The 12421-nt window shown below is 37.5% G+C and overlaps 1 protein-coding gene across 1 annotated transcript in view; it reads left to right on the top strand.

Annotated features, from left to right (window-relative positions):
- TDRD12 (tudor domain containing 12) overlaps nt 1–12421 on the top strand; it is a 104167-nt gene that overhangs the window by 34731 nt on the left and 57015 nt on the right. The window contains exons 7-8 of the mRNA XM_021711637.1: nt 3862–3959; nt 4541–4617. Of these exons, the coding sequence (XP_021567312.1) occupies nt 3862–3959; nt 4541–4617 (175 nt within the window). The remainder of the gene's footprint in view (nt 1–3861; nt 3960–4540; nt 4618–12421) is intronic.

Genomic DNA, 12421 nt, shown 5'->3' with positions numbered 1-12421 from the left:
CCACATGCAGAAGATTAAACAAGACCCCTACTTATCACCATACACAAAAATCAACTCTAAGTGGATCCAAAACCTAAACATAAAACCTCAAACTATAAGAACCTTAGAAAATACAGGAGACACGATTTGGTTGAGAAATTGAGGTTGTTTCTGGAATCTCTATCCTGTTCCATTGGTCTGTATGCCTGTTCTGATACCAATACCAGGCTGGTTTGATTATTGTAGCCTTATAGTAAAGTTTAAAGTCTGGAAGTGTGATACCCCCTGCTTTGTTTATTTTGCTAAGGATTGTTTTGGCTATTCATGATCTTTTATGTTTCCATATGAATTTCTGTATTGTCATTTCCAAGTCTGAAAAGATTGATGTTGGTAATTTAATGGGTATTGCTTTGAATCTGTAGATTGCCTTGGGTAGGATGGACATCTTAACAACATTGATTCTTCCAATCCATGAACATGGAATATTTTTCCGTTTGTTTGTATCTTCTTGGAGTTCTTTGAGCAGTGTTTTGTAGTTTTCATTGTGAAGGTCTTTCACTTCTCTGGATGGGAAGATGCTGAGATATTTCTTTTTTTGTGTGGCTATTGTGAATGGGATTGTGCTTTATATTTGGTTATCTGCCTGTTTATTGTTGGTGTATAGGAATGCGACTGTCTTTTGAACATTGATTTTGTACCCTGAAACTTTGCCAAAGTCCTCAGTGCAGGGAGGTTTTTCATAGATTCTCTTGGGTTTTTAAGTTTTGGAATGATATCGTCAGCAAAGGAGGGTAACTTCCTCTTTTCCTATTTGTATACCCTGATTTTCTTCTCTTGTCTGATTGCTTTAGCTAGGACTTCTAACACTATGTTGAACAGAACATTGTCTTGTTCCGCTTTTCAGGGGAAATGCTTCCAGTTTCGGTCAGTTTAGCAATATGTTGGCTGTAGGTTTATCATAGTGGCTTTTACTATTTTGACATATGTTCCCTCTATGCCTAAGTGTTCAAGGGTTTTTAATCAAGAAGGAACACTAGTTTTTATTGAAAGCTTTTTCTGTGTCTGATGATATAATCATGTGGTTCTTGTTTTTACATCTGTTGATGTATTTAATTGCATTTATGATCTTGTGGATGTTAAACCAGCCCTGCATCCCGGGGATGAAGCCTACTTCGTCATGGTGGATGATTTTTGAGATGAGTTGTTGAATCTGATTTGCTAGAATCTTGTTGAGAATTTTTGCATCTATGTTCATCAGGGATATTGGCCTGTATTCTCTTTCTTTGTTGGATATTTACCTGGTTTGTGTATCAGTGTAATGGTAGCTTCTTAAAATGATTTGGGGAGTGTTCCGTCTTGTTGATTTCCTGGAATACTTTCAAGAGAATTGGCATCAGCTCCTCTTTGTATCTTTTGTAGAATGTCACTGGAGAGCTCTCTGGTCCAAGGCTTTTTTTTTTTTTTGGTAGGTAGTTTTCTTATGATGGAGTTGATTGCTGGGTTGTTATTGGTCTATTTAAGGTCTGAATTTCTTCTTGCTTCAACCTTGGGAGGTTGTGTGATGTCAGAAAGTCCTCCATTTCGTTTAGATTTTCGAGTGTGTTTCCATACAGCGGTGCATGGTAATCTCTGATAATCTTTTGTATTTCTTTGGGACCAGTTATGACTTGATCTTTTACATTTCTGATTTTGTTTATTTGGGCTTTCTCGTTCTTTTTCATGGTTAATCTGGCTCACGGTCTGACAATCTTGTTTATCCTTTCTGACAATCAGCTTTTTGTGTTGTTGTTTTTTTTCTATGATATTTTTGTCTTCTATGTTTCATATTTGGGCTTTTACTTTGGTGATCTGGATTCTTCTGCTAAAGTTGAGGCTTTGTTGGTCTTGTCTTTCCAGCTCCCTTGGGTGATTTGCTAGGCTGTTAACTTGTGATCTTTCTATTGTCTTAATGTGTATTTATAGAGATATAAATTCCCTTTTTAGTATTGACTCCATGGCATCCCAGAGGCGTTGGTAAGATGTGTCTTTATTTTTGTTTCCAGGAATCCTTTAATTTCTGCTTTGATTTCTGTGTTGATCCAGGTGTTATTCAGTGTCATGCTGCTTAGTGTCCATGTATTTGTGTGTTTTGGGAGAATTTTGTTGGTGTTGATATTTACTTTTATTCAACTGTGGTCTGAGAAGGTACATGGTAGTAGGTTTCGATCTTATGAAACTTGATTATGCTTGATTTTTGGCCGAGGATGTGGTTGATCTTGGAATGTTGATGAGTAGAATGTATATTCCGTAGTCATTGGGTAGAGCATGTTCTGTAGGTATCTGTGAAGTTCATTTGGTTATGCATCTAGTTGAGGTTCTGGATCTCCTTGTTTTTTTGCCTCGATGATCTGTCTAGGGTTGTTAGTAGGGTATTTAAATTCCCAGCTATGATAGTGTTAGAGTCAATATCTTTTTAGTTACTTTAGTACTGCTTTATCAAACCTGGTATTCCTGTGTTGACTGCATATATGTTTAGGATGGATATTGCTTGTTTATGGATTGAGTCTTTTATCATGTAATATCCTTCCATATCTTCTAAAATTTTTGATATTCAGCCTGTTTTCTAATACCTTTCGTATCTCCTTGTGTTTAAGAAGTGAGATACACAATTGTGATCCTGAACTATGGATGAAACTGAGTTGTAATTGGTATTATAGTTAGTATTTTATATAACAAATCTCCCCAAACTTAATGTTATAAAACAACAACCATTTTATAATGCTCAAGGATTCTGTGGTCACTAATTCAGAATGGGCCTAGCAGGAAGGTTTGTCTCTGTTCCACGGTGTCTGGGGCCTCAACTGGGAAGACTTGAAGGCTGATGGTAGCTAAACAGCTGGATTGATCTGAAGACTCAGTCACATTTCTGGCAGTTGATGCTAGCTTTTGACTGGGACCTCAGCCGGAACTGTCATCTGAAATACCCATGGAATCCTTTCCATGTAGTCGTTTGCTCACAACATAGTGACTGGGTTTCAGAAGTGAGCATCCAAAAGAGCAAGTCATAAGTACATGTGATTTTGTGATCTGGTGTTAGAAGTCACAGGGCATCATTTCCATGTTTTCTATGACCCACCCATGTTCACAGGAAAGGAATATAGATCCCATCCTCAGTGAAAGTCAGTCATATAATAAGAGGAGTATGTGTGTTGGAGACACTGTTGTGATCTTCTTAGGGAAATGAAGTCTCCCAAGTTGAAAAAAACAAATATTTTTTCATTGTTAGTAAGCTGGTGTGGGAACTTTTAGAACTTCTTTATTTTATTTTTTCTTTGTTTTAAAGAGGTGGGATATAATTCAGGGTTAGTTATGCAAATATTCATTATGCAGGTACCCTTGTTGATGAGGTGTGCCCTTCCCTCCCCTGGCAGTTTCCCTCAACTGCCAATCCCAACCCCCCTCCCCTGGCAATTTCCCATTACTGCCAATCCTTTTATTATAGTATTATGATAATTGTTCAGGGTCTTCTTATGAGTGAGAACATATGGTACTCTGTTCTTTGTTTCTGTGATAGATCATTGAGAATGATAGACTCTAAATCCATCCAGTTGCTGCAGAGTCCCTAAGTTTGTCCTTCTTTATGGCTGCATAATATTCCATTGTGTATATGTACCACATTTTTTAAATCCTGCACAGAACTTATTATTTTTTTTTTAACAATAAAGGTTGAAACAAGATTTTAAAGTTTAATCTCCTCGGGTAAATCTTAATATAATAACCCTATTCATAATAATTTTATGAATTAAGATTTTATAATGGTATTTGTTTTATTATATAACTTTTTCTATTTTCTATTAATAACACTTTTCCAGGTAGATTTTTATTAATATTTTTATTTTGCAGATAAATCTGTAAAATGTAATATGGATTCACTGAAAGATTCACCTCAAAACAAATCTGAAAAGAAACAGCATTACATCTCTTTAAAAGATGTAAATAAGGTTGTATTTTTTAAATGTTGCTTACGTATAAAGTTCATATAATGCTAATTTTAGAATATTTTATTTTGAAAGATAGATAACTAAAATATGTTTTCCATTAAAAAATCTTTGGCTATGATAGTTTTATTGAAGAAAAATTATAGTTTGCCGGATGACTTATTTTGTAAGAACTAAGTTACTTGAACTTTTCTTATGACAAGCTCTTGTTCTTGACCTAATGGCCTCCATGCAAAATTGGGTGTTTATTCTCATTGTAGCAAGGGTTCTGGGACATTCTAATAGGTAAGTTCAGGTCTAACCTGCCCTCCAGTCCCTTTGATAAGACAGATGAAAATAATTGCAAGACATTTTAAATATTGATAATCTGAAATGCCAGCTACTTGCTATTTGGACACTTTATTCTGGTGCTTATAACAGTGGTGCAATCACCCAACTTTCCAATTCTTTTTCTTTACATATCTGTGTATGCATGAAAATTGTCTGGGGTGGATGTTGATAAGAATAATTCCCATGAAATTTTGCTTCCAAAAGAATATATATTTTGCTAGCTTATGTGTTCTTTCTGAAAACTTTTTTTACAGTGTGTCGAATCTTCAGCATACTGGCCAACAAAAAGAGGCATAACCATATATGCTGATCCAGATACACCAGCAACAAGGTTTGATTTGGAAAAAAAAGAAATTCAGTATAATTGTCTAGAGACTTAAGGGTGCTGTTGTCTTCTACAGTGTTCTGTAAGACTGATGATGAGGAAGTATTCCATTTCCAAAAAAGAACAGTCCAGAAAATTTTGATCGAACAAATATTAATGTAAAGGAGATGTTGTGGCAACTGGTAAGCAGCACAATCACCTGTAAACTGGTGGTGGTGCTGGAGGCCCTTCTGTCTTGTTGGACAAAGTTGTTTTGTAAGGCAGGGCCAACAAAGGTTGCCATGGGGTGCTCTGGATGTGAAGGGTGGCCTGATGTGGGACAGATGGCAATGCAAGGTGCGTGGTTGCAAGTGGGTGGAAAGCCAAGATGGTTTGCTGTCTTCTTAAAGATGAGCATCAAAGGCTTGGACTGTGACTCTGTCCTCTTTGAGATACATGTGAGTAACATTAATGAAATCACAGAAAGGATGTCATATTATACCACTTTGTGAATATTATAAGAACTCAAAATAGTATGTTTTCATTTTTCCCCTCCTGGATTTTATCATTTTCATTCATTTAATTTTGCATATATTGTAAGTTCTAGAATCGGTTATCATTCTTATTTAAACAGCCAGTTATCTCTCAGAGAGATTTCACTAGTAAGAAAAAGATCTTATATATTTACATATGAAGTTACATTGGTATTCTTCACTTTTTGTATGGATCCATATTTCCATTTGATATAATTTTCCTTCTATCTGAAGGACTTTCTTTAATATTTCTTGTATTGTGGGTCTGACGCTTGTTTATGAAAAATGTCAAACTTTGTAATATTTAAAAAGGTTTATTCTGAGCCAAATGTGAGCGGCCTAGGCCCATCACACTGTTCCAAGAGGTCCTGAGAACGTGTGCCTGAGGTAGTTGAATTGCAGCTCGGTTATATATATCTGAGGAAGACAGAAGTTGCCAAAAAACCTGTAAATCAGTACATGTGAGATTTACATTGATTCGGCTCAGTAAGACAGGACATCTCCAAGTGGGGGCTTGCAGGTCACAGATGGATTCAAAGATTTCCTGATTGGCAGTTGGTGGTAAGCTTTTTCTTAAGTAATGTTGATGTTAGTAGAGGAAATACCCTCTTGAGATGGGGGGCCTTGAGATAAGGGCACGGAGGAAGTCAAGCTTCTTGATACGTAGATGAAGGCTCATAGGTGGCAACCCTGAGAGAGAGAGAGAGAGCAAACATCTAGCCCTCTGTAGACCCCTGGAAAAGGGGATTCATGACAGATGCAGATTTCCCCGAGAGTTGGCTTCGCAGGGTCACAAAATATTTTGATTTTCTTCTTTATCTGTTATGTAATGTTATGCCACTGTCGGGCTGGAAAGCAATCAAAGTTATATAGGGCGAATAAAAACCCATCCACTGTAATCCTAGCACTTTGGGAGGCCGAGCTGGAAAGATTGCTTGAGCCCAGGAGTTCAAGACCAGCCTGGGTAACATGGTAAGAACTCATCTCTGCAATAAATCAAACAAATAAGCTGGGCCTGGTGGCTCCCACCTGTAGCCCCAGCTACTTAGAAGGCTGAGGCAGAAGGATTGCCTGAGTCCGACTGGTCAAGACTGCAGTGGCTGTGATTGTGCCACTGCACTTCAGCCTGGGCAACAGAGTGGAATTCCAACCAAAAAAAAAAAGAAAAGAAAAGGAAGAAAGAAAGAGAGAAAGAAATTTGGCAGTGAAGTCAGAGCTAAGTCCTCATCCTGATGAACTCTTTCAGCTTTCAGTTATTATTTATTTGAAAATTATTTATTTTAGTTTGAGTTTTGAAAACAAATATCTTGACTCGGTATAGAGTTCTAGACTGGCAGTACTTTCCTCTTTAAAAAACATTTTTTTTTAAATAGAAATGAGATCTCACTATGTTGCCCAGGCTGATCTTGAACTTGCAGATTCAAGCAATTCTCCTGCCTCAGTCTTCCAAATACTGGGATTACAGGTGTGAGCCACCATGCCCAGTCAACATAACTTTTCTCTTTATTTTAAAGATGTCGCTCCCCTGTCTTCTTGCTTGCATTGTTCTCAATGCATTATCTACTATCATCTTTTTATTTGTTCCTCTGTCTTTTTCTCTGCTTTTTTTTTTTTGAATTGGAGTCTCACTCTGTCGCCCAGACTGGAGTGCAGTGTCCACTCCCGGCCACTGCAGCCTCGACCTGCTGGGCTCCGGTGATCCTTCCGCCTCAGCCTTCCAAGTAGCCGGAATTACAGGCATGCACTACCACGCCCGGCTGATATTTTGATTTATTGTAGAGATGAGGTCTCGCTGCCCAGGCGGGTCTCGAACCCGCGGGCTCAGGCAATTCACTCACCTCAGCCTCCCAAAGGTGCGGGATTACAGGCTGAGCCACTGAGCCTGGCTATATTTGTATATCTTTTGAGAGATGTCTGTTCATGTCATTTGCCCCCTTTTTAATGGTGCCATTTGCTTTTTTTCTTGCTGATTTGAGTTCTTTGTACATTTGGATATGAGCCCATTGGCAAATACATAGTTTGCAAATATCTTCTCTTTGTCTGTAGATTGCCTGTTTACTCTGTTGAGTGTTTCTTTTGCTGTGCGGAAGTTTTTTAGTTTAATTAAGTTCCACTTACTTATTTTTATTTTTGTTGCATTCACTTTTGTGGTCTTAGTCATAAATTCTTTGCACAGGCCAATGTCCAGAAGAATTTTTCCTAGATTTTCTTCTAGGACTTTTATGATTTCAGTTCTGACTTACACGTCTTAATTCATCTTGAGTTAATTTTTGTATATGGTGAGAGATAGGGATCAAGTTGCATTTTTCTGCATGTAGCTATCCAGCTTTCCCACTATTTGTTGAATAGGGTATTCTTTTCTCAGTTATGTTTTTATTTTCTTTGTCAAAGATTAGTTGCTTTGGCCAGGCTCAGTGGCTCAACCTGTAATCCCAGGACTTTGGGAGGCCGAGGCGAGTGCATTGCGTGAGCCCGCGGGTTCAAGACCCACCCGAGCAACTTGGTGAGACCTCAATTCTACAATAAATAAAAAGTTAGCCGGGTGTGGTAACGCGTGCCTGTAGCTCCAGCTACTTGGAAGGCTGAGGTGGAAGGATCGCCAGAGTCCAGCAGGTCAAGACTGCTGTGGCCGGGAGTGTGCCACTGCACTCCAGCCTGGGTGACAGAGTGAGACTCCAACTCAAAAAAAAAAAAAAATTAGTTGATTTTAGGTGTTTGGGTTTATTTCTGGATTCTCTATTCCGTTACATTGGTCCATCTGTCTGCTCTTGTACCAGTACCATGCTGTTTTGGTTCCTATGGCCTTGTAGTATAATTTGAAGTCAGATAATGTGATGCTACCGGCTTTGTTCTTTTTGCATACAATTGCTTTGGCTATCCTGGCTCTTTTTTGGTTCCATATGAATTTCAAGATTTTTCTTCTAATTCTGTGAAAAAGGATGTTGGCGGTTTCACAGGGATTGCGTGGAATCTGTAGATTTCTTTGGGTAATATGGTCATTTAGACAGTGCTGAGTCTTTCAGTCCCTGAGCATGGAGTGCTTTTTCATTTGTTTGTGTCCTTTAGTTTCTTTCATCAGAGTTTTGTAGGTCTTCTTGTAGAGATCTTTCACCCCCTTGGTTAGATATGTTCCTAGGTATTTTAGATTTTTGGCTGCTATTGTTAATAGAATTGAGTTCTTGATTTGATTCGACTTGGTCGCTATTGATGTATGGCAGTACTTTTGATTCATGTATTGATTTTGTATCCTGAGACTTTTCTGAATTAATTTATCAAGTCCAGGAGTCTTTAGGATTCTCTAGGCATAAGATCATGTTGTTGACATACAGAGATAGTTTGGTTTCTTCTTTTCTGTTTTTTTGTTTTGTTTTGTTTTGTTTTTGAGTTGGAGTCTCACTCTGTTGCCCAAACTGGAGTGCAGTGGTATGCTCCCGGCTACCGCAGCCTCGACCTGCTGGGCTCCGGCGATCTTCCGCCTCAGCCTTCCAAGTAGCTGGAACTATAGGCATGCACTACCACACCTGTCTAATTTTGATTTATTGAAGAGACGAGCTCTCGCCAAGTTGCCTGGGTGGGTTTCGAACCCGTGGGCTCAGGTAATCCACTCACTTCAGCCTCCCAAAGTGCTGGGATTACAGGCTGAGCCACCAAGCCCAGACTGTTGTTTTTTTTTTAATTTTAAAGATGTAGGATACAATTCAGGATTAGATGGATAAGTGGTCATCATACAGGTAAAATTTGGACCTCCCTTTGGTCCCCACCTCACCTGGCAGTTTCCTGTTACTGCCAATCCTTTTTTATGGTAATTTATTATATTAATATTATAATAAATTATTATAATAAATATTCGGGGTCCACTTATGAGTGAAAACATATGGTACTCAGTTCTTTGTTTCTGTGATAGATCACTGAGGATGATCGATTCTAAATCCATCCAAGTTGCTGCCAAGTCCATAATTGTGTCCTTCTTTATAGCTGTGTAATATTCCATCATGTATATGTACCACTTTTTTTTATCCAGTCCACTTTCGATGGGCAGCACAGTTGGTTCCATGTTTTCACTATTGTGAATAATGCTGCAATAAACATGCGTGTGCAGGTATCTTTTTTATAGAATGATTTTAGTTCCTCCGGGTATATTACCAGAAGAGGGATTGCTGGGTCCCATGGAATATTGATTTTTAGATCTTGTAGGAATCACCACACTGCTTTCCACAGAGGTTGTATTAGTTTACACTCCCACCAACAGTGTAGAAGTGTTCCCTTTTATCCGCATCCTCTCCAGCATCTGTTGTTTTTTGAGTTATTGATGATGGCCATCCTGACCGGAGTTAGGTGGTATCTTCTTTTCGAGTTTTGATACTCTTGCCTGATTGCTCTGACTATGACTTTCATTGCTATGTTGAATAGGAATGGTGTAGGGGAGCATCCTTGCCTTGTTCCAGAGGGGAAATGCATTCAACTTTTCTTCATTCAGAATGAGATTGGCTGTGGATTTGTTTATATGGCTTTTATTATTTTGAGGAATATTCCTTCTATGTCTATTTTGCTGAGGGTTTTTTTTTTTATCATGAAGGGGTGTTAGGTTTTATCAAATGCTTTTTCTGCATCTATTGAAACAATTATATAATTTGTGTTTTTAATTCTGTTTATGTGTTGGATTATGTTTATTGACTGTCATATGTAGAACCATCCTCGCATCCCTGGGATAGAAGATTGCCTTCTTGCATTCAGTTTGCTAGTATTTTGTTGAGGATTTTTGAATCTATGTTCATTAGGGATACTGACCTATAGTTTTCTTTTTTTGTTAGGTCCTTTCCTGGCTATGGTATTGGAGTGATACTGGCTTCAGAAAATGAGTTAGGGAAGAATTCTCTCCTTTTCAATTGTATGGAATAACATCAGTAAAATTTTTACCAGTTCTTCTGTGAACATCTGGGTAGAATTAGGCTGTGAGTCTGTCAGGTCCTGGACCTTGTTTTGTTGGGAAACTTTTAATTACTGATTCGATCTCACTACTTGTTATTGATCTGTTCAGAATTTATATTTCTTCCTGATTCAAGGTTGGGAATTCCTGTTTCCAAGAACTTATCCATTTCCTCTGGATTGTCTAGTTTGTTTGAATAGAGGTGTTCATAATAATCTCAGATGATCTTTTGTATTTCCATGTTGTCACTTGTAATGTCTCCATTTTCATTTCTGATTGAGCTAATTTGAATCTTTGTTTTCTTAGTCTAGCTAGTGATCTGTCAATTTTGTTTCTCTCTTCAAAGAACCACCTTTTGTTTCATTGATTCTTGGGTTTTTGTGTTTGTTTCAGTTTTGTTTAGTTCTACTCTGATCTTTGCCATTATTTTCTGTTGCTAGCTTTGGATTTGGTTTGTTAGTATTTTTCTACTTCTTGTAGGTGTGGCATTAGGTTGTCAAATGTGATCTTTTAGTCTTTTGAATGTAGTCCTTAAGCGCTAGAAATTTTCCTCTGAGCACAGCTTTGGCTGTGTCCCAGATGTTTTGATAATTTGTGTCATTGTGGTTATTCATTTCCATAAATTTTTAAATTTCTGTCTTAGACTTCATTGTTGACCCCAAAATCATTCAGAAGCAGATTGTTTAATTTCCATGTATTTGGTTTTGAGAATTCTTCTTGGAGTTAATTCTAGTCTTATTCCACTGTGGTCTGAGAAAGTGCTTGATATGATTTCAAGTTTTGAATTTATCGAGACTTGATTTGTGGCCTATCATATGTTCTATCTTGGAGAATGTTCCAAATGTGCTGATGAGAAATATGTATATTCTGTAGTTTTGGGGTATAATGTTCTATAGATGTCTTTTAGATCCATCCGCTCTAGGGTCCGACAACTCCTTTGTTTCTTTGTTGACTTTTTGCCTCCATGATCTGTCTGTTGCTGTCAGTGGTGTGTTAAAATCTCCTACTATTATTGTATTGCTCTCTATCCCTTTTCTTAGGTCTAGTAGAATGTGTTTTATAAAACTTAGAGCTCTGTTATTGGCACATATATGTTTAAAATTGTATCTTCTTGTTGGATATTGATCACTTTATCATTATATAATAACCATCTTTGTCTTTTTTCACTGTTGTTAATTTATATTTTTACTTTTTTGAGTCGGAATCTCACTCTATCTCCCAGACTGGAGTGCAGTGGCATGCTCACGGCCACCACAACCCTGACCTGCCAGGCTCAAGTGATCCTTCCACGTCAGCCTACCAACTAACCGGAACTATAGTTACACACCACCATGGCTAATTTTTTTTATTTATTGTAGAGATGAGGTCTCACCAAATTGCCCAGGCTGGTCTCGAACCCCTGGGTTCAGGCAATCCTTTCACTTCCGTCTCCCAAAGTGCTAGGATTATGGTGTGAGCCACTGTTTCTGGCCACTGTTATTAATTTAAAGTCTTTTGTCTAGTATGAGAATGACTACTCCTGCTCATTTTTGGTTTCTATTTGCGTGAAATATTTTTCTTATCCCTTTCTCTATTTTGGTTCACTTCATGGGAGAAAGTCACTCTAGCTGCTTTTTATCAGACTTCTTAATCCTATCTCACTCTCACTACAGTTTCTATCATATTTTTTATGCTTCAGATTCATTAAGGTTCTTTGTTTGTAGCTTTCTATCTTTTCTCAGATTTGGGACATATTCAACCATAATTTCTGCAAATGTTTTTCTGCATCAATATTTTTCTCTTCTCATTTTGAGACTCTGGTGAAACAAATGTCAGACATTTTTATCTTGTTGCAGAGATCTGAGACTATTCATTTTTTCAACTTTTTTCCCTTGTGATTCTTCAGATTAATAATAATTCCACTGATCTATTTGTAAGTTAACTGACTCTTCTGTTATCTCCATTATACTATTAGGCCCATCCAGTGAATTTTTTATTTGGTATATTACATTTTTAATTTCTAAAATTTTCGTTTTCTTATAGTTTACATTTTCTGTGAACTTCTGTGTTTCCATTCCAGACTGCTTGCTTTTTTTTCTTATGGAACATGTTTGTAACAGCTGCATTGAAGTGTTTGATGATTCCTACTTGTGCGGCACCTTAGGGTTGGCATCTACTGATTGTCTTTTCCTTTGACTTTGATCTGGTTGTCTTGGCTCTTTGTATATTGAGTATCATCAAATTGTATTCTGGATATTCTGAATATTATATTGTGAGATTCTGTTTTTGTTAAAATTCTCTAGAGAATGTTGATTTTTGTTGTTATTTGTTTTAGCAGGAGGTCAACAACTCCTTTAGGTTCATACTTCAAATTGTGTTCCACCATTTGTGA

The sequence above is a fragment of the Carlito syrichta genome, unplaced genomic scaffold (genome assembly GCF_000164805.1).
Source record: "Carlito syrichta isolate Samal-C Ts95f unplaced genomic scaffold, Tarsius_syrichta-2.0.1 Scaffold302426, whole genome shotgun sequence".
In the NCBI taxonomy this organism is placed as follows: domain Eukaryota; kingdom Metazoa; phylum Chordata; class Mammalia; order Primates; family Tarsiidae; genus Carlito; species Carlito syrichta.
The sequence above is the reverse complement of the archived record's forward strand: the minus strand, read 5'-3'. Positions and strand labels throughout refer to the sequence as shown.